Source organism: Solanum verrucosum, unplaced genomic scaffold (assembly GCF_900185275.1).
Source record: "Solanum verrucosum unplaced genomic scaffold, falcon-dt-bn FXZP01000280.1, whole genome shotgun sequence".
Lineage (NCBI taxonomy): Eukaryota > Viridiplantae > Streptophyta > Magnoliopsida > Solanales > Solanaceae > Solanum > Solanum verrucosum.
The window spans coordinates 4032841-4055220 of NW_026019982.1; the positions used below are offsets into that span (position 1 = coordinate 4032841).

General features: G+C 32.3%; 2 protein-coding genes and 1 non-coding gene across 3 annotated transcripts; 1 reads left to right on the plus strand and 2 right to left on the minus strand.

The window, feature by feature from the left end:
- Positions 1-1517: 1517 nt before the first annotated feature.
- Positions 1518-5121, plus strand: LOC125817554 (GDSL esterase/lipase At4g10955-like). Its single transcript, XM_049497101.1, has 2 exons — positions 1518-1746; positions 4113-5121. Exons 1-2 carry the CDS (start codon positions 1574-1576, stop codon positions 5116-5118), a joined length of 1179 nt encoding a protein of 392 aa, XP_049353058.1. The 5' UTR covers positions 1518-1573; the 3' UTR covers positions 5119-5121.
- A 631-nt stretch (positions 5122-5752) lies between these two features.
- Positions 5753-5825, minus strand: TRNAR-ACG (transfer RNA arginine (anticodon ACG)). Its single transcript has one exon. It is a non-coding gene; the product is annotated as a tRNA-Arg (tRNA).
- A 2180-nt stretch (positions 5826-8005) lies between these two features.
- On the minus strand, positions 8006-15073 carry LOC125817340 (conserved oligomeric Golgi complex subunit 5). Its single transcript, XM_049496867.1, has 3 exons — positions 13877-15073; positions 11449-11922; positions 8006-9201 (listed from the first exon to the last, which is right to left on the minus strand). The coding sequence occupies exons 1-3, from the start codon at positions 15014-15016 to the stop codon at positions 8278-8280; spliced, it is 2538 nt and encodes an 845-aa protein (XP_049352824.1). The 5' UTR covers positions 15017-15073; the 3' UTR covers positions 8006-8277.
- Positions 15074-22380: the final 7307 nt, after the last annotated feature.

Here is a 22380-nt window from a genome sequence, read left to right on the forward strand (position 1 = left end):
CGTAATATTGCAAACTACATTACACCTAAGTAATTAGCTCCTAAACTAACGAGATAAGTTCTCTTTTTTTTCAAATGGGATGTACACGACACGAATCTAAATAAATCAAGCTCCAATACAACACGAATTGAAATTAATCAAGCTCAAATACAAATACAATATATATATATATATATATATACACACACTAGACATCGGAGCCCGTGCTAGCACGGGCCCAATATGTATCATTTTTTGTTTCAATTTATGTGACAAAGACAAAATTAAAGAGTTAATCAAACTTTAATATTAATTTAAAATAGTTTAAATTTTTAATTATTGTTAACTATGGTAAAAAAAATTTATGTCTTTTAACATTCTAAATTGCTAATTATTGTTGTATGATTTGTAATATATTTTACGCAATTTTGAAATAATAAAGGTTATTTCTTCTTTCTCAATTTATGTGGTACTAAAAAAATTTTGAGATTCAATCAATTTTTTTTGTCTTTGAAATATTTCTAGCTGTTAATTACTGTAATTTATAGTACTTTCTAAGAAATTTTCAAATAATATATATTATTTCATTTGTCCCAATTTATGTGTCACCGGTAAAATTTGAAGAGTCAATCATATCTTTTTATATATTTTTATATCTTTTAAATATTTAAGTAATTAATTGTCGTGATTCATAATATTTTATACAATTATTTAGTATAGTAAAATAAATTTAAAAGAAACTAACAAAACGAATTCATCATGGAAAATTACCAAAGCATCCTTCAATACATCAATAATGGGTCCGACTTTTTGTTTTTAAGAAATTGCACATTCGAAGGATATTTTTGTCCAAAGTGGAAATATTGTGTAAAAAATGTGTATTTATTGTGATTTTGAATGTTTTGTGGGGTAATAGGACGCACACAAAGTTAAGGTGTCTTTTTGAAAATCTGGGACAACTTCAAGTATGTATCACTTAATGTTTTTTCTCAAAATCTAATTTACTTTCGTAAACTATGTGTCAAATCAAAATCAGATTAATAAATTCAAAAGGAATGAGTAATAAATAGCTCATACAATGACATATTTATTATTTAAATATGTAACTAAAAATCTTGTTAGCTTTTGGTTGAAAGCTAATAAGATAGTTACAATGTAACTAAATACTTTATATATATTTGCATTGTGGCTTATTATGTATAGAAATATAAATATATATATATATATATATATATATATAAAAGAGAAAAAAAAAAGAAATGTGACCGTTAGAGAATCCTCTAAAACAAAAGCCAAACATAATTCAAAATATGCCACTAATAATGATTACTATGTACTAATCAATTAAATTTCAATCCAAGAATTAAATTCCTCATTAATTTTATCAAATCCAATTCCATGTACAAATCTTAACAAATCAAAAAAAAGTTAAACACAAATCACTTCTTCATCCTCAAAACTTCCCTTTTCCTCCATTTTTTTGTTCTGCTGTCACACATTCTTCAGGTGAAAAGGGTGTCATTGATTTAAAGATTGGTTTTTTTGCGCCTTAGACTCGTGACCTTGTTCGATTGGAGAAGTGGGTTGTTCATAGATGTCGAAAAGGGGTGCAGAGGAGATGAGAAATGAAATGGTGGCAGCTGAAGGAGAGATAAAAATGGAGAATTTTGAAAAGGGTGTTGTTGAATCTCATCCTTATGCATTTCATGTTTCTGGACCAAGAAATGTTGCTTCTCCAAATTGGAGAGATCTTATTAATTCAAGTTGGTTAGTGTTCTTTTCTTTCTCTCTGTGCTTATTTTCTTGATTTGCTGTTCAAGTTTCAAGCTTTTATTAGTCTTGTAGCTCATGATGTAGAGTGTGCTTTTTTTTCAGTGTATGGGGATTTTGAACAGTGGGTTTAAGATCCTTTTCTTAAATTCAGATTTCAGTTTTTTTAAGGTTTAACTGAAATCTAGCTAAAGCTAATTCTAGTTGGTTAGTGTTCTATATCTGTTCAATTTGTTCAAAGTTTCAAGCTTTACCAGTCTTGTAGGCTGTAGCTGATCCATAGAGTGTGGTTGTTTCAGATTTCACTTTTTAAGGTTTAACTGAAATCTAGCTAAAGCTAATTCTAGTTGGTTAGTGTTCTTTTTTTCATTTTGTTCAAAGTTTCAAGCTTTAGTCTTGTAGCTGATGATATAGAGTGTGCTTGTTTCAGTGTTTGGGGGATTTTGAACAGTGGATTTAATATTAAGGCCTTTTTTGATTTCAAAGTTCATTGTTTTTTTAGGTTTGATTTGGTTCGTCTTGTGGTTTAACTGGAATTTTGCTAAAGCTTATTCTAGTTGGTTTGTGTTTTTCTTCTCAATTTGCTTTCAAAGTTTCAAGCTTTTATTAGTCATGTAGCTGATGATATAGAGTGTGCTTGTTATTCAGTGTTTGGGGATTTTGAACAGTGAATTTGAGACACTTCTCTTGATTTCAGATTTCATGGTTTAGTTGAATTGAATTTGTTCATCTTGTGGTTTAACTGAAATCTAGCTGAAGCTGATTTTTTCTTCTGTTGGATTATCCCTCATAGGTGGGTGGGAGGCAAATTTGTCTATGATCTTTGGAAATTCTCACATTTTGAGGTTGAATTAGGCCCAAGTTTCATTTTTTTTAATTTTATCCTGGTATCATCTACCCAATTCTTGTTTCACCTGAATCCTGATGAGTGTTGAATTATCCCACGTCAATGGACAGGAGGCAAATTTGTCTCTTTACATGGTCCTGGAAACTTGGACAACCTCAGACTCTTGAGCTACGTTTTGGGGTTGAGTTAGACACAATGACCCCGTCTCACATTACATATTTATGTTCATGGCTTAGGCTTCCAATTGGATTCAGTTGGTGTAGCTCAGCAAACTTTCCTTTAATTTTTGTATTTATAGAAAGGGAGCAATCTTCTTTTGTTCTTATAGCTGGCAACAACTATCTCTTCCGACCTACAATCTCTTGAAATTCATGCATACCTAGCAAAACATAAGGCATAATGGAAGAAAAGGATCTATGTAGGGCAATACTATTAGCTGAGATTAAGTTTTAATCATGTTAGTATGTTTTGTTTCATTAGAAGTCTTTTGGTCTCCTTAAAGTTTTATATGCTAGTAGAAATGTAGAGAACTTAGCAACTTGGCTTCGAAGTTTCAAGCTTTAGTTCAGTAGCTGATACATAGAGTGTGCTTGTTTTCAGTGCTTGGGAATTTCCTTTTCTTGATTCCAGATTTCATTGTTTTTTAGGCTTGATTTGGTTCATTATGTGATTTAGTAGAATTCTAGCTGCAGCTAATTCTTATTCTTAGGACCGGGATCTCTCCATTACATATTTATGTTCTTGGCTTAGGCTTCCTACTTGAATTTAGTTGGTGTTGCTCAATGCTCAACCAACTCTCCTGTTATCTCTGAAATTATAGATAGTGAACAATCCTCTTTTGTTCTTCTAGCTGCCAACTATATCTTCCGACCTACAATCTTTTAACATTCATGCATATCTCGCAAAAAATAGGGCAATTATGGAAGAAAAAGATCTACATAGGTGATACTATAGCTGATTCTTGGCTTAGGTTTCTCATAGCTGATTCTGTGCACCTGCACTAGTTCCACGAGGTACCCTCTACCTCGCACTAGCACTGATACCGAGTATGAAATAGGTTTGTTTTGGGTGAATCTACCACATCCTCTTGACTTGTTATTAGTAAAATCTACTGCTAAAAGATGAATTATCATTCTATGTGACTCTTGATGTCTGGCTTTTTGTTTATTTTAGTAATTGACTGGTATCTTGATAGCTATGTTAGTTCACTCATTCACTTAATATCTTGTGGTTTTGTCCTTAAATTTTTATGAGTTTTCCTTTTTCATTCTCAATGTGCAACTACTATCTAGATGTCAACAAACTAGTTTCCTCTATGTTGCTCGGACTCCCCAAAAATGTACTACTTTTGGAGGACCAGACACGCACCAAGCGGCATTTTTGAAGAGTCCGAGCAACAAAAGCTTTCTCATAGTGCTGCTGATCTAACATTAATTATCAAGTTATGGTTCTTTTCTTCTGTAAAAGTTGTTAGACAACTTGATTCTGATGCAATATAAGTATTTCGAATGAACAGGAAGGATGCTAACTACAAAAGAACAGTAATGGCCTGCTTTGTTCAAGCAGTTTACCTTCTCGAGATCGACAGACAAGAAAACAGGACAGAAGAAAATACACTAGCTCCAAAATGGTTGATACCTTTCAAGTACAAGTTAGTCAAGACCTTAAATGACGAAAGAGATGGATCCATTTTCGGTGCAATCTTAGAATGGGATAGATCTGCAGCATTGTCCGATTTCGTGCTCATCAGACCGAGTGGTGCACCAAGAGCTGTCGTGGCCTTAAGAGGAACGCTTCTCAAAAGCCAAACAATGAGAAGGGATATCGAAGATGATCTCCGTTTCTTAGCTTGGGAAAGTCTGAAAGGTTCTGTTAGATTCAATGCAGCCCTCAATGCTCTAAAATCAATTGCCACCAAATATGGCAGCAACAATGTGTGTATCGTAGGCCATTCACTCGGAGCTGGATTTGCTCTCCAAGTAGGAAAAGTGTTAGCGAAAGAAGGCATACATGTAGAAGCACATTTGTTCAATCCACCCTCAGTTTCACTTGCTATGAGCTTAAGAAACATAGGCGAAAAAGCTGGAGTCGCATGGAAAAGGCTAAAATCAATGCTCCCTTTGAATCCTGACACTCAAACGAGCTATGAGGGAAATGATACTCAATCTTTTCAGATAGGCCTAAAGCCATGGGTGCCACATTTGTACATTAACAATAGTGATTACATATGTTGTTCTTATACTGATCAAGAAAATAATGGATTACAAGACAAGCATGATGAGGGTGATAAAGAGAATGCAAAACCAAGAAATGGACAACAAGTTGTTGCTGCTGCAAAGCTTTTTTTGTCATCTAACAAAGGGAAACAAAAGTTTCTTGAGGCACATGGATTGGAGCAATGGTGGTCTGATAATTTGGAACTACAAATGGCTATTAGTAACAGCAAGCTTATTAGTCAGCAATTGAAATCTTTGTACACTCTTCCTGCTTCTCAACTAACACAACCAAAGCGCGGCCAATGAACGAAACTGCTTTCAGATATGTCGTCTGGTGCACGGTTGGATCTTCCAAAAGTAGTGCATTTTTAAAGGATCTGACATGTTCGAGCAACATATATAGTCATCCCATAAATAACTCATACTCTCACTCCCATTATTTTCCAACTCACCATGTTTGTGTTCATTTTTTTCTGTTCATACATATAGATTAATCTTAATGTATGTGATTAATAATGATGAGATTGTTATACATGAATTTTACTTGCTTTAAAAGTGCATTTTTTTTTGTTAATACATGTATTCTTATTCCATATTCTTTTTTTTTACTAGTCTTATTCAGTTATTGCATTTTTCAATGTGTATTACTATATGTTGTATTTGTTTTTAATCTTAGTTTCTCTTTTGAGGAGAGATAAGATTTGCGTACATTCCTACCCCTTTCGATTCACTTGTGGGATAACATTGCGTAACTCAAAGTATGTATTATTTAACAGTTCCAATCGAGCGATTATTTTTATTTTTTTTATGCAACCAACCACTATATTATCTCATGTGAGATTTTGTGCTGAAATTAAGGTACATATACTTTATATTTTCAAATTATCTATAAAAAATAAACTCATAAAAATTAGTTGCAAAAAAAACTTAAATAACTAATCGACTCTGCTGGGGATCGAACCCAGAATCTCTGGTTTCGTAGACCAGCGCCTTATCCATTGGGCCACAGAGTCCTTATTGATATACTTTTGCAGAGATATTTATAAAATTCCTACATCCAATTGCATCATGATTTGCAATAATGACCTTCGTATCGTTTAAGGGTATTCTTGAACTTTTGACCCACTAAATGGAATTCTTGAAAAATGAAGTCCAGTTGAGAAAAGTCTCTCTACAAAATTTTTGTTCAAACTCATGCCTTGTATACAGATCTAACCTTTTTTGTTCATTTAGTTTCATACGTTGTGTTCCACAAGAGCCCTTTAATTCGAATTCACGATGGAAAGTCAAGCTTTAAAAGTACAGTACTCTTTATTGAAACAAATTTCAGACTCGAACCAAGATCTCTAATTTTTATTAGTGACTCTTAGTATGTTTTAATAAATATCTTTATTACCAACCAAAAAAAAAAGACTTAAAGAAAAAATAGTGACAATAGAATAATTGCACTTCTAAATAAAAAAAATATACATCAATCTTAATCACTCTACAATTTATTACAATTTCTCTGTTTATTTATAAGAGACATAAAATAAAATAAAAAGGTAATAAAAAATAACAAGAACCATGTACAATTTTATACATAAGAGATCTGAAATTTCAATGGCAAATCTAATAATAAGTTTTTGAGTTTATCGACAAATTGAATATATATACAGAATTAACTTTTAATTCAAAATTCACGTCTAAATTTTAGATCCCCTTTGTAAACTTAACAATGCAAAATATTGGACAAATAAAAATCATAATTATCACAAAGAGAGACCTGTTCTTGAACCAATGGCACATTCCCTTCATAATGATGATAATTAGAACATGTGTCTATCTCCAATAGCCATGACTCCATTTTCTTATATTCTTCTGAAAAGATCATTTCTTGGGAATCGGTAATCGATGATTTTTGAATGAAAGACTCATGTGTAGTAAAAGATGACGGCATTCCTCCTTCCAATGAATTTACGGATAATTCTTGATTGATACTTTGTTGGTGTGATTCTGTCATAGAATGAACTTGTCCCACAGATTCATGTATCGTAAAGGGTAACAACATACTTCCTTCATATGAATCTTGGTTGATACTTTTTTGATACGACTCTATTTGAGAATACGTTTGCACATCATTGATCTTTTCAGTATTTTCATAGGGGTTCATAATATCCTGATTCACTTCACCCATCTCTTGAAGGTTTTGAGTTGGATGCTCAGATTCTTTTACAGTAGACTCGTGATGAAGGGATGAGATTGGGTTAATTGATCCATTGCCTGTGAGTTGTTGAACAAGATTCTTGAAATTTGAACAACTTGTGATATAAACTTTGGGTTTCAATAACTTTATTAAGTTGTTGAGTTGTTTCTTGTTACATGGTATATTATTGTTCTTGTTGATCCTATTTTGTGATAATTGGGAAACTTGATTTTTTATGGCTCTTTTTCCCATGTTTCTTTCTTAGAACTAAGAACCAGGAAATTATTTTTTGGATTTCACTTTCTTTGCTCTTATCGAAGGGATCCTAAGAGGTATTAATATGAAAAAAATAATCTTTTGTTAATATATTTAATTAACATAAGAAGATTAGTGATTAAAGATGCTGAGAAAATGTTGCATTCTACACTAAGATGTGAAAATTAGAGTCCATTCTACTCTAATTTATTAAGAATATTCCATGAATTGTAGTTGCATGGATTGTTATTTTGTGTATTTTTGTAGTATTATTAGGAAAGTTAATGCAGACATTACTCTATTCTATAGTTTCCATTTAAAAAATGACATTTGTGAAAGGGTAAATTTTGATATGAAATGATAATTTGAGGGTCTTACCTTTGAGAAGGTAGGGGTTGCTTCCAATAGACCCTCGGCTAAACGAACTCTAAAAAAGAGGCAATAGCAACAAATAGAAAAGGGTCCAAAATAGAACATCACCCAACATGAGGCTCGAACCTACAACCACAACTCCACAAGTTTGTGCAGAACACCCGTCTTATATTCATTTGCTTCGTGTAAACACAGAGTGCAAGTTTTCCTCTGTGTGTCAACGAGGGATCGTTTCAATAACAACTCGAAATCTTAGCAGCATTGGCCAAAATGTCGACATTGGGGGGTGGGTTGGGGGGGGGGGGGGGGTAATGTCATTATATGACTATTGAACAATGACAAGGAAGACAAAGTAAGAGCATCTCAAAATATTAAGATGGTCAAAAAATTCAATATAACGTTCTTCATGTTTTGAACAAAATGAGGCATTGACTACTATAATCCATCTCTTTGAATCTGTGCACTATCAGGGCAATACTACAAATGTGAAAGGAAAAAAATAATAATAAAAATCATGGCTAAGGGAAATGAAACATAATATATGGTCTTCTGTGCGTTCATAATCTATAACAACATTATTCAAACAAAAATCGCAACGAATGGCGTATACCAAGAAAAGATGATTGGAGCTGTGCATTTTTCTCAAAGTTCCTCTAACGATTCCCGGATAAAGAGGAACCAATTTCTATCATTAAAGGATAGACAGGACTAAATTCTTTGTCTCCTCTTGAACGTACCTTAGCAGCATAATCGTCTAGTGTAGCTTTAATGCCTTTCCAGATCTGGTCCTCGCCTTGTGAATCCATCCATAGTGAATACTGCATTGGAGTAAGTCTATTCCTTTGCAAGGGTGATTGAAGCTCTTCAGGACCGCGTGAGTAAAGATGGTGCAGTATGACACTTGGTGGTAGATCTTGACGAAGTGGGGATGAAGCAAGTTGAGATGTTTCCAGGAATATAACAGGACGAAATGCTCTAAGTGCTCGATATGGGGCACCGAGTTGTTCAACTGGAAACAAGTTTTGGCCAACTGCCAATTCCAGCTCAGCCATGTCCCTGGCTAATCTTAACTTGCCTGATTCTGAGAGAGGTCTAACGAGTGAAGCATGCCTGATGAAAAATATCAGAACTCTAGACGCCATGCTCCTCACAAGGGTAGTACAAATAGTTTCTGAACCTGTAGTCAAGCTATTTGACGAAGAAGGCAACAGCCTGGACAGGAATTCACTACGGAAATGGAGAATACTCTTCTGCAACTCTTCCATATAAGGTGATGCATTATTGTCCATAGCAGCATCCATACCGAGACTACCAAAATTTTGATCATGAATTTGCAAGATGCATGACTCTAGTCGATCAAGCATTGATTGGAATAGTGGTGTCACTGAATCACCTGCAACCCCATAGATAGATCCCAGTGCGGGAGACAGAATATCGGTTGCAATAGCTGGTAATCCTGCCACCATAGATGATATGCGGGTATGAATTTCTTGCAGATGCTGACATAACGCAAAGTTCTTCACCTGTGCTGGAGTTGCAGGACCTGTTATCTGTCGTGCCTCAGGCCCTGCAGATATCTGTAGACAAAGTAAATCTATAAAATTCGAGTAGAAGTGCATCTAGATAATAAATTCATTTATCTAAATTTTTAATTAACTCAATTACTCTAACAATGACGTAAGGGAATTCTCAAAAAGCAATTCATCGAGGATGGAAACATTATTGATATCACCAGACCCTACCATCCACCTCCTATTGAGAGAATACAGAAACAATCAATGGAAATCATTTGCGATATGTTGCCAAAGAACAGAGAGAGAGAGAGCAAAACTCCACCTGTCCCCGAAATGAAAAAGAAAACGAAGAGAGGTAGTACTTACTAAAATTCAGTAATAAGAATATCAACCATTTCTAATTCTAGTAATCAAAGTAATTCTACTCATTCCAGACATCAAGCTTAGAGTATCAATAATAGCTTACAAAGATTAACCTACTCAAAGTTGCTAGCGGTTTCCTCTATTAAACTTTCAATACTTTCATTTTGGGCGAGTTAGAGTTGAATCAAAAAAACTTCAAACAGAAAATGTAGGACCACAAACAAGTTTTATCAAAATGCAGAATAGTACGAGAAAGAGCAAGAACGGGATGGAAAGAAGAAATACAAACAGAAAAAAGTAAAGTTTCTAGGTCAGTGTTTGCATTTTACAAATCTTAGGCTTTTGCAATTTCTTTTTTCCCGTTCTTGTTTGGGGTGGTGTGATTGCATTGCTTAGCTATCAGTTTCTTTTAATTATTCCTGTTTGAAGAACTTCCGCTATACCTTTCAAGTTTCAAAAACATAACTATGCAAACTTATTTACCTCTTCACAGTTCACACCATAATTATGAACTAGTTGTCTGCAAAGCATAAATAATTATTTTCCATTTCATTTTGAATCGTAATATCATCCAATGTAAATCGAGGAGAAAGTGATCAAATCAAACAACGGTACTCTGAACTAATTCAAATTAGGGTGATTGTAGTAGGTCCTTGGATAAACCTCATTTCTTTTTTTGTATCGACAAGTATGTTATTTTTTTAGGTTAGTTCATGAAAACATTAGTAGGTGAGAACAAATTGTTCAAGATTCTTCTATTTGGCGTAGAACATAAAGCAATAAAATGTTTGGCAAGGGTTTATAGAAAGGTTTGAGAGGAGATTGGCTACTTGGAAGAAGCTATTCCTCTCAATTGGAGGCAGACTAACAATGAAAAATAGTGTGCTGGGCAGTTTGAGAAATTACTTCATGTCCTTGTTTCCTATTTCTAACGAAGTAGTAAAGCAGGTTGACAAGATAAGGAGAGATTCTTGGCTGTGACCAACACAAATTCCATCTAATAAAATGGAATATGGTAATTAAACCAAAAAGTCTCAGTGGAATGGGAATGGAAATCTGCAGATGACTTTGTAATTCAACTTTTTGACTTTGTTGGATCTTAAAAGTTTTTAGCAGAAGTCAACCTGACTTTGCAATATTGCATCCACTGGATGCATCATATCGATAAAAATAAAATTGTTTCTTGAACAAAAAGAGGTTTGGGCTTGGGACTTCCATGTTGGAGGTCTCAAGTTCGAAACCCCTTGCCAGCGAAAGCAAGGGGTTTGCCTTCTGGGTCGAGCTCGTCGCACCGGGCTTGCCTAGTGCGGGTTACCTCTCCTATGTGGTTTGCGAGCTATTGCATAAGAGCGGGGGTTTTACCCTGTGCGCACCCAAAGGGTAGCGGCTGTGGGTTTCCCTTGTCATCAAAAAAAAAAAAAAAAAAGATTCTTCCATTTGAGGTTCGTGGAAAATGATCTGCAGTAAACCATAGGAACTTGCATCAATGCAAACTCTTTTTTTTTATAACATGCAGCAAACTCTTTTGGATACTTTTTGTTCAGCTTAGCTATAATATACTGGTCTTACTCTAAAATCTAAATAACAACGTGCTAAATTAGAGGAACTTCCACCCCTAGACCTAACCCTGTTCCTTTCCCCTAATTGCAGCACTTTCTAGTTGATGTATGAATGAACTTGATTCTAAATTTCTGGAAATGCAGACCTATCTCTAGTTTCTTCATATACAAACAGGCAACTCTCCTTCATTTCCACTCAACAAATAAAAGCAATTGTATTATTCAAGTGTAAAACAGCTGCTTCAAATGTTCAACATACCCCAAACAGCAGATATCACATAAATCATAAAGATAGACAGTGAGCTCATGATATACAATTTTGCTTCTTAAAGTTATAAACAGTGTTTTCTTCCAAGAACGTTCTGTCATACAAATTTGAAAAAGGTACCTGGTATTCTGTTCTTTCTGAAAGCAGGAGCAGAACTTTGTTGATCTCACGCAAGACAAGAAGAGTTAACCGAGCATCCATCTGGACGGCTTCTATTTCTTCTTGAATTCGTGATATAATCCTTGCTATGTGATCTTTTGAAGGAACAGTTCCACGACTGGACACTGGAAATACAGTATTAACAAGTTCTGAAAGACGGCTCAGACAGAGGGTTAGGAAAGCAGTCTGGAATATTTCAATGGAAGATAACATTTGGTCCTTTGCTTCTGAACTGAGAGCTGGTGGAACTCCTTTGACATCTGTATCACGTGAAATTCTTTCAAGCAGGTTTTCTAACATAGAGAAGAGTTTTGGATATCCAAGAGTGAATATCTCCTTAACAAAACTTGATGTGCTGAAAGTGGACTTCATTTGGTTCGCAAAAGATTTACCCAGTGCCTCCCAAACACGATCTGTCAATATTGGATCACCTTCCTGAAAAATATGTAGTAATGTAAGCAGCCACGGAAAAAAAAACCAACATGCTTTTCCTCATGTCATTAATCATCTTACAACTTACTTCCACTCTCTTTAATTTTTCATTTAGCTTTGGTTGGTCTTTCTTGGAAATATATTTGCAATTGAGCATAAGCATTAACCGTTTATGAAAACCATAATTAGGTTTGATTAATCTTAGTGTAATGTGACCAGAAATAACCTGATTATATTTTAAGTGAACCTCATAACGAGCAGCGAGTGTCAAAAGTTCTATGGTTCCGAAGTCCAAACAGGTTCGAAGGCTAATCTAGTTTCTAAAATTCAATGAGTTCATATACGTCTCCACGTAGGCAAGCAATATTCAACAATGCAATTAATTTGAGGAAATAGAGTGGAAAAGTATGGGAGACTGGTTTATCTAAGAAATACGGAAAATTGTTGCACAGCAAGACATAAGAGTTCACTGTGTTTCTTAGTCTATTATTAAGTAAATTAGTAGGTAGAGGGCATTATTTGTTCTAACAGATGAGTGGACCTTTGCACAGTGAAAGGACAAGGCAGCAATTGTTGGAGTAAGACAGCCCCACTCTCAATGAAGGAGTTATATTACACAGGGATTATATGGCAGGAAAGATTTTTGTGTGAGTATTCGGCAAAAATTCATTTCAAAATTTTATTTTTCTAAGATTTAAATCTTTAGGATCATGGAATCAGATCAAATGCACTTCTCATTTCATTGCAGATTTGTTAGCCTTACTTTCTATCAGATTCACTGTTCCTTTAAAAGAAGAATTTACCATACTGTACCTTTGGTAGCAGAAACCATTTTATGGACTGATTAACTTAATATTACCGATGGTTTCCTTTTAATTGTCAAATTAGTCACCCTCAAACACAGGACAATAATTGGGGACAAAAGGACTTGTTGTGACCCACATTACGAGAACAGAACAACATACTGAGGAGTTGACAGCGTCTCATTACCTCGCATGATTTCAGTTAATTTCATCGTTTTCCACGGAATATTGCTTTCGGAAACTTAAATGTAACTGCATAAAGTTATCTGCATTTCTTTTGGAATGAAAATTTATTTAACCCTATGGACACAATCAGCTAATCTCTCTTAAAAATTGCTCAAAGTTAGTCTTTTTTTGTGTTGAAGTAGATTTCATTAATAGCAGCAAACAGATGCAAAAGCAAAAATTACAAAAGACAGATTGAGTCAGCTCGTATACAAAAAATGAAGCAATAACTAAAGAGTTGATGCAATCCCAAAAATGATTGTTCATAGTTGGTCCCGTTAGGTCAAAGCAAGGTATAAAGTCATAATCAAGGTTAACTAAACCTAAGTTACCAAATTGGGGCAACAGATTCAAGCTCAATGCTACCACAAGTCATGAAACTTGTGGGCTCCCTGGGGGTAGCCAAAAGAAGAAACTATCCTTTACTTGCTATCAGATTTCACTATTCCTCACGTAGTACTCACCATACTGTACTTTTTTCTGCGAAACTTATACTGACCACTTTTTCCTTTTTAATTGCCTCACTACTCACCCTCAAACACAGGATCAGGATCCCGGGAAAAGAATATCCACATTATCAAAAACAGAAATACATAATGGTTAGTAGTGAAGACAGTCTATCGGTACTTACCATGATTTCATTGTTTTCCATAGAGTATTCTTTTAGATATCCTGAATGTAAACCAACCTTTCTAGCGAAGGTCCTGATAACACACTTAAGCTGGCTCAAACCAGGTCTTCGGTTGCTTCTATCTAGCTATAAAATTATTTTGCAGTTTAACCAATTCTACATTTCCAACACAAGGCAACATATTCAAGCTCAATGTGATCATGCCATTTTAGACTACAAATAACTCAAAATAAGAAAGGCATCATATAATATAACTTCTTCGAAACAATTCATATCAACTAGAGATGCATTCACACACCTGCATGACCTCATCAAGCAGCAAGACATGTGTAAAGGGGTCTCTTTTCTTCGATAAAACCCTCTGCAAATGCCAAACAGCAACCACAATGGAATGCAACTGGTCCATACAACCACTCATCCTTTGCCACAATGCATCCTTCGCCTTTGCACTTCCCCCAAACTGTGGTGTCCCACTTCTCTGCACCCCTCCCGGCCCAAATCCGCCACCAACAGATATAGATTTCATATCCAAAGCCGTCGTTATACTCTTCACTCCCATTGCCTTATACTTACTAACTAACCCATCCACAGTTCCCCTCAACTCCCCCATATTATAAAACACCTGAAGCCCAGCCCCAACTTCAGCTTGATTCAAACCTTCAAGTCCTTTTTCCAAAACCTTCATCCCTTCAGCCCGTAATTTTTGCCCAATTTCAAGAACCCATTTGAGTTCCAAATCAACCACGTCAATCCCGGCTAAATGGTACTCATTATAAAGCGATAGTATCTCAAAATGTAGCTGAGCAGCTTTCGAAAGATCCAATTTCTCCGGGTCTTGAGTCGAATCCATGAGATCCCTGAGCTTTTTAGACAACCGAATAGTCCTAATTGTCGACTGAAGAAGCTCAGTAGCTGAATGAAGATTCGAAAGCTGAAGTGTCTTCGCTTCAATTACTTGATGAGGATCAGAGAGTTCAGAACGGACCCGACGGAGCGATGACTGAAGAGACGAAACCGACGAACGAAGAGTCGAAAGTGCAGACTCAGCAGCACGTAAGGAAGTAAGCTGATTGAGCAAATCATGATGACGTGTAAGCACTTCATGACGAAGCTGATGGTCAAGGAGACGGAGACCTTCTTGAAGCTTCTCGATACGTGAAGCGGTAGAACCGGAGGAAAGTGCGGCGGAGGAGAAACGCGTGGAATCAAAGTCGGAGGATAGGAAGGATGAGAAAATGGGATCGGAAGTGAAGGAATCGAGAGGGGAAGAGGTAGGTGTGAATGGGGTAAGGCCGGAGGTTGGAATAGGAGTAACGGTAGCAGTAGGGGTGGGATTGATGGATCTGTCTTTGAAAGTTGAGAGACGTTGAAGGGGAGATGAAGAAGATGTGGGTGTAGATGATAAATGGGTTGATCTCTGAATCGCCGGAGACGCCATTGATTCCGGCCACCGGCGATGTAACAAAATGGTGGCTTTTCTGGATTTTACTGATACTTCTGATCGTTTTGAACTGAGTGAGAATTTGGGTCCGTTTTCCACATTTTCTTAAACAAGTTCTAAAAAGAGGAGTTATTTTATTGTTTGCGAGGGTAGTTATAAAATTCGCATATATTTTATTTTTTTGAAATTTTATTTATGAAATTATATGAAATATGTTATAGTTGTAATTTAGAAAAGTAAGTAATGAAATACTATTAATCATGAACATGGGAAAAATCACCCCATATACACATTTAAGAATAAATATTACGGGTTTTAAACCTACTTTTAAAAATTTCTTGCTTATAACAGATTATTTACGAGCTATGACATATCAGTTAAATTTTATTTTCTTTTAAAATTAAATTATATTTATTTAATAAATTATTAATCTATTTATAGTTTTTTATTATTAATTAATAATAGATAATTAATTTGATTTTACTTCCTTTTTTAAAAAACTAAAATTTTCAGTTACCCAATTTTAGGGATTTCCTTTCCTTGTTTATCGTTGCCATCTCCAATTATCGATCACACCACCATCCCACACGTTTCTTCACTCCCACACGACTTAACCCACAACCCACTATCAAACTTTCTCCATTCTTTCTCATCTAGTCCAACACCAAAACCGATTACCCATCTTACCCACGATTATTCATCATCATGTCTAAGAAACAAATTGAAACTCCACGAAAGAGCCTTAGATTTGACGGAATTTCAACTGATGATGCTCATGCTCCATCGTTTAATATATTATCTCAAACATTCCATCTAAAACTGTTCAAATTCCGGCCACCGGTGGTCCATCTCATTCGCAGAATCAAAAAGATAAAAGTAATGAGCAAACCAAAGTGCGACTACGGCAAATCAAAGGGGGAAGAAGAGGAAGGGGAAAAAACTTGTTGAAACCTCTCCAGAGTCTGATTCCGACTCAGATTCGAATTTTGTTGGTCAAACAAAAAAGAAGAAAACAAAAAAAGCAACAAAGGTTGAAGTCGTTGAAACATCAAAACCTTATACAAGAAGAAAAATAAAAAAGGATGAACCGGAATTACCAAAATCCAAAAAACCCAAAAAAGTGGTTAAGGTAAGTAGTTTATTTAATTTATTTTTCACATTACTCAAAATAGTTATTTTTTATATCACATTATTATTATTATTGTTGTTTTCCAATTTTTGTTTTTCTGAAATTTGTTCCAAATCTAAATAAAATGTTTATGCATTTGATTATAAATTTAAAATGATGTATTTTGTATGAATTACGATACAACATTGATATGCATATGAATTATTAATTTTGTTTTCAAATTTTATGATCTTATTTAACTACTCTGTATTCTATAGGTACTCCTGGAATCTTTTGAATAATAAGTGTATGAAGTGTGTGTGAATAATATATGTATGGAGTGTTTGTTAATAATATGTGTATGCATTGTGTGTGAAATGAAAATATAATGTATGTCATATTTTTTATAAATATTGTGTATGAAATGTGTGTGAAATGTGAACTATGGTTATTGCTGGAAAGAAAATTGTATATACAGTGTGTGTGAATAATATGTGTATGATGTGTGTGTGAAATGTGAACTATGGTTACTGCTGAATGAAAATTGAATTTTATGTGTGTGAAGTGTGTATGAAATGTGAAACTATTAAGTAATGTATGATTTGTATATTGTAACTGAATAATATATGTATGAAGTATCTTTTAATGTAGTATACACAATTTTATTTTATAGGAAAGGAAGAGACACACACTGGTCTTCATGTACCAACATGAATGTGTTTGCTGATCTTTTGACTTTCCTTGGGCAAGAGAGATTTCAACAATTTCTCGAACAAACACCTTTTGGTTTATTCTATGACATGCACCATATAAAGATTCAATGTCAATTATTGTGGCATTTGATGATTCTTGAAAAAGAAAATGTCCGAGACGACATGTTTGTTATTAAAATAAACGGTACAGAATTACGATTCGTAAACAAGGAATTTTCGTAAAGACATCTAAATTAACTTTCTTTTGATCTAAAAAAACCCGCACACCAACATCATTGTGGATTCTAACAAGTGGACATCTATCATTTACTAAATATTTTATCTCTAAATCATTTATATTAGTATCTATCATAAGCTGCGATGTTATCGCACTTACTAGACCACTATAAAGACTAGAAGAATCGTATATAACCCATTCCATTTGAAAATCGACATAATTTCCTGTTTCATTAAAAAAAATTCAAATTAGTCTCATATTATAAACAAACAATTCGAAATACAAATATTATTCAGACAGACAGAACATTACAAAACAATTTTTTATATTCAATCAAAAAACATTTCATACAAATATCATTCGAATAGTACATTCCAAACACTTTCATACTATTTTAATACAACTTTCATACAACAAATATATACATTTTTTTACGAAAATACTTCATTAATGTCACACAAATTTATACAAAAATGTCAACAATAAAATTTCAAAATTAATACAACCTTAAAACACTTATCATACAATTTGTCAAAATTTCAAATAACTTTTTTTTTCAGATTACTGGACACGCTTTCATACAAATTTCATACTTTCTTAATATGCATTTCATACATATATCATTAAGACAACTTATTTCATAACAACTTTCAAACTCACTTAATACACATTTCATACAACAAATGATCATACATTACAAATATCTATATCTTATTGTACCAAATAATTCATTTCTAACTCACTAATTACTTCAGAAATGACAACATCTAATATAACACACTAAAATTTATTATTTAATACCAACTTAAAACACTTGTTATACAATTCGTCAAAAATCCAAATAACTTTTTTTACATCTTACGAAACACATTTTCTTACAAATATCTTTCCAATAATTCTATTAAACTCATTCATAAATATACAATTACTTTATACTTTAAGAAAAAATACACAAAACAATCACAAAAACAGAAAATCACTAATATTATACATTTCACAACAGTTAACAAGTAATGATATCATCTTAAACATAGAGACGATTTACAGTTTAATATTATTATTTTTTCATTTCAATGTAATTTAAAAACAAACACTAAATAATAATAAATAATAACCCAAAGGATCCCATCTTCCACCATGTTTAATTAGAATTGATACGTAATTGTCCATCTCAATTAAATCAGTTTTTTTCAATGAAAAAAACCTTCAATTACTCGATTCTGCTAATTTTTTAGGATGAAGAATTAAGAAAGAGAAACGTTGAAGAAAAAAAGTATGATTTGATTTTTTATTTTATTTTAACTGATTTTGAGTGAATTAAGGATAAAAAATATTGTTAATTTGTTTGGATCCCTTATTTCATGCTAATCATTAATTATGTACAATAAGTTCAAATTAAATTACAGGCCACAATTTCAGTTTTTTACTTTATTATTTCTAAATCCGTTTTTTTTTTAAATTTTCGTTATCTTTTTATTAATTTTTTAAGTTTTTTCCAATTAATAAAAGCATTTCTTTTTTTTTTGTGAATTTGTTATAACCTGAAATTTTTAATGTTATAGCTTGAAAGTCTAAATCTACTGCTATAACTTGAAAATAGTACTATAATATATGTCATATATGAAATTTACACTTTTAAGTACGAAGAGCTTATGAATTATAGAATTTGATGCCCAAAAAACAAAGTAAGAAAGGTGGGAGATAACGGTTTCACACAAAAAAATGGAAAAATTGTATGAAATAACAAACTACTAATTCAAATTAAATGTTATAGCCATAGTTTATTTTATTTGTAATTCGCAGCAAACATTCCATTTTTTTGTCATTTGGTTCGGTATACAATTACTCATTCGGTATACAAATGTATAAAATGTGTTTGTGTTTGTATAAAGCAAGAGAAAAGTGTATATACAAATATATATATTTTCGTCCTATACACTTATAATTATACAAATTATTATACAAATTACAATGTATAAATAAATTTATACAAAACTGAACAATTTGTATAAAATTGGATGTATCTAGCGAATTATACAAATCAAAAGTTCCATAGCAAACATAAAATTTGATATGGAGTGCAATTATGCAAACTATAGTTATAACCTACAAATATGATTTTTATGTTTGATATATGTGAAAGTTGTTTAAGTAATTTTAGAGAGATTTTCTATTTAAGTCAATATATTTTGTTATGTAATCTACTATTAACATATGTTGTTTTATAATGAATTATCAATTGAGTAAGTTATAAAGAAACTAATCTAGAAGGATATTTCGTGAAATAAGAATAAAATAAAATTATTCTAATAATTTAGATTTGCTCAAATAGTTAAATAATTTTATCATTATTAGTAGAATAAGAATTCGGGAAAAAGAAATAAAGTCATTTTAATAATGTTCCTATGCTTAAAAAATGCATAATTATCATTCTTCGTCATGTTAAACAAAGCTATGTAGATTTAGTTATCTATAATAAATATATTGTTGTGTAACCTAACTTATGTTACGAATTCGGAAGAATTTAATATTTTTTGTTGAAACTTTGTATATGTACTATGAAACTGACCAAATACATATATACATACATACAAGAAACACCAACTCATTAACATAAATAGATTGTAAGTTCAATGGCAAATAAAAGATCGTATTATCATTATTCGTTAAAATCTATAAATTTAAAATCTCAAAGTAATTTTTTCCCTAAAACTCCCACTTTGGCAAGTTCCATTTTGCAACAAAACTAACAAAATCTTCTACTATGTTTATAGCATAAAGACGGTTTTTGATATATCCTCGATTTATCGACCAAAAATCATAGTAAATGATTTAGTAATCTAATTTAACTTTATCAAAATTAAACTAGTTCAAGTTCTTGAGCTTTCTTGAATCAACTTGCAGGCCCAACATAAATAGAGTTTCCGGCCCAATATACAACCTAATACGCGTCATATAGCAAACACCTTCTATTAAACTCAACTAGTAGCATTGCACAGAAATTATTAAAAATATTTAATTGTTTGAACACATTACCACATTTGATTTTATATAAATATAATTGTCATCTTGAATTCAAAAATAGATAAAGATACATTTCAAAAATCGAAAGTTTAACGACTTTTGGAGTGTTGATATGTGATACTTTTGCCTCTCCTATTATATATAATATATATATTTTTTAAAAAGCTAAAAATTTGATGATTTTTGTGATGCTGACAAGTGACACTTTTTTTCCTCCTATTATGTTAACTTTTATCTGTCCTATTATATATAGATTTGATCACATTTCTGGTGATGACATGTCTCCTATTTTTTTTATAGAGAATGTTAACATTTAGCACCTTGATATGTTATCATAAAATATTTATGTAAATAAATTAATATGTAAGGTTAGTTCATTTTCTAAATTTAACAATAATATTTTTTTTTGTAAAATTATTCAAAATCATAAATACTCTCATCCTATTCATATTATCCTCTTGTAAGAATTGTACAGATAAAACAAAAATTAATTGTTACATTAAAATAAAATATAACTTAGAAAATTCTATGATTATGATGATACTAAGCATAGAATTAAAAAGTTTTAATCATTTGAATATCAAATTGTAGGCATGTTATTCAAAATTTTAAAATTATTTCGTACATGATCCAATGATATTAATCTTTTTAGGGAAAATGCATAAGTAGCCCCAACCTATGCCCGAAATTCTAGAGACACACTTATACTATATTAAGGTCATATTACCCCCCAAACTTATTTTATAAATAGTTTTCTACCCCTTTTCGGCCTACGTGACACTATCAATCAGATAGCTTGAAAAATTGTCAACACGCGTTGGGCCCAAAAGATAGTGTCACGTAGGTCGAAAAGGGAAAGAAAATTATTTATAAAATAAGTTCGGGGGTAATAGGACCTTAATATAGTAAAAGTGTGTCTCTGAAATTTCGGGCATAGATTGGGGGTACTTATGCATTTTCCCATCTTTTTATCTTCTAAGTTTTTATTTAATTTTCTATGAATCTAAATATTATAGAGTTGCAAGATATTTGTTTACTTTCTAAACATAGCTGTCTAGTTTCATTTTTATATTTTAACTATTTATTTCTTTTTTCGTTGGACATTAATTTGTTTTTAATTTTTTCTCCAGAGTAACTGTGAGTATAAATCTGTGGAACCATTTCAATTTTTTTTTAAACAGTAACATTTTTTCTTTAATAAAAAAATTAAATTAATTCTATTTAATTGGTTGATAATTTAAAAGTTAAAAATTAGAGATTAATTGTAGCGCTGACATTTGTAGATTATTATTATTAAATATATACTTTTTTATTAATCAGTTTTTAATTATATATATTTAATTGATTTTTTAAAACTCAAAATTCAAGACTCCAACTTGTCTTTTAAAAAGTAACTTTTTTAAAAAAGAAAAAAACAAACAATTTCAATTGGGTAAAAAAATTATAACTTTGTCTTCGAGTTATATAATAAATATTACTCTTCGACAATGTGACTTCTTTAAACGCTTGAACTACAATATTTTTCAATTGAGTTTTCGAACATATAATAAATATATTACTCTTCGACACTTTTAATTCATGTTTTTGAATTCTTTTTACTTAGTACTCTCAAATATCTATTAAATAGTCTGTCAACCACATAAAATATAGGGAAAAAGATAAATATATTCTCGAACTATGGTAAATGGTATGTACCATTCGTCATACTTTTGGGACATTGGTGTCTCTACAGTAAAAAAAATTAGAGCATATATACCATTTATACTAACGGACATACAACGTATCATAATCTTATCCACCGACCCGACATTTATTAAATATCGAATCGACGAATAAGATTGCGCCATGTGTCCTATTTAGTCTTCCGTTAGAGTGATTGACATATGTGCTCTAGTTTTTGGACGGCAGGGACACCAGTGTCCGAAAAGTATGATAAAGGGTATCTACATACCATTTACTATAGTTCGAGATATATTTATCTTTTTTCCCTAAACTATATAATCAATCTCATCTAATTATATATAACAACCTCTTAACCAAAACATGCCTAAAATTTTATAATTTTTCGACACTTTACATGTAATTAAAGAATGTAATATAATTTAAATAGTTAAGCAAATATATAACCTTTTTTTTTTTAGGTTTCCCATCGAGTGTTTAAATTTATTGAGTCAGACTAAATTCAAATCACGCACGGGCAGGTTCATCCGAAATAGTACTTGAGAAGTAAAAAAAAGAAAAAGCAAAATTTTGTTTATTTCTTGTACTATTTATATTAATATTGTTATTAGAATTTTTT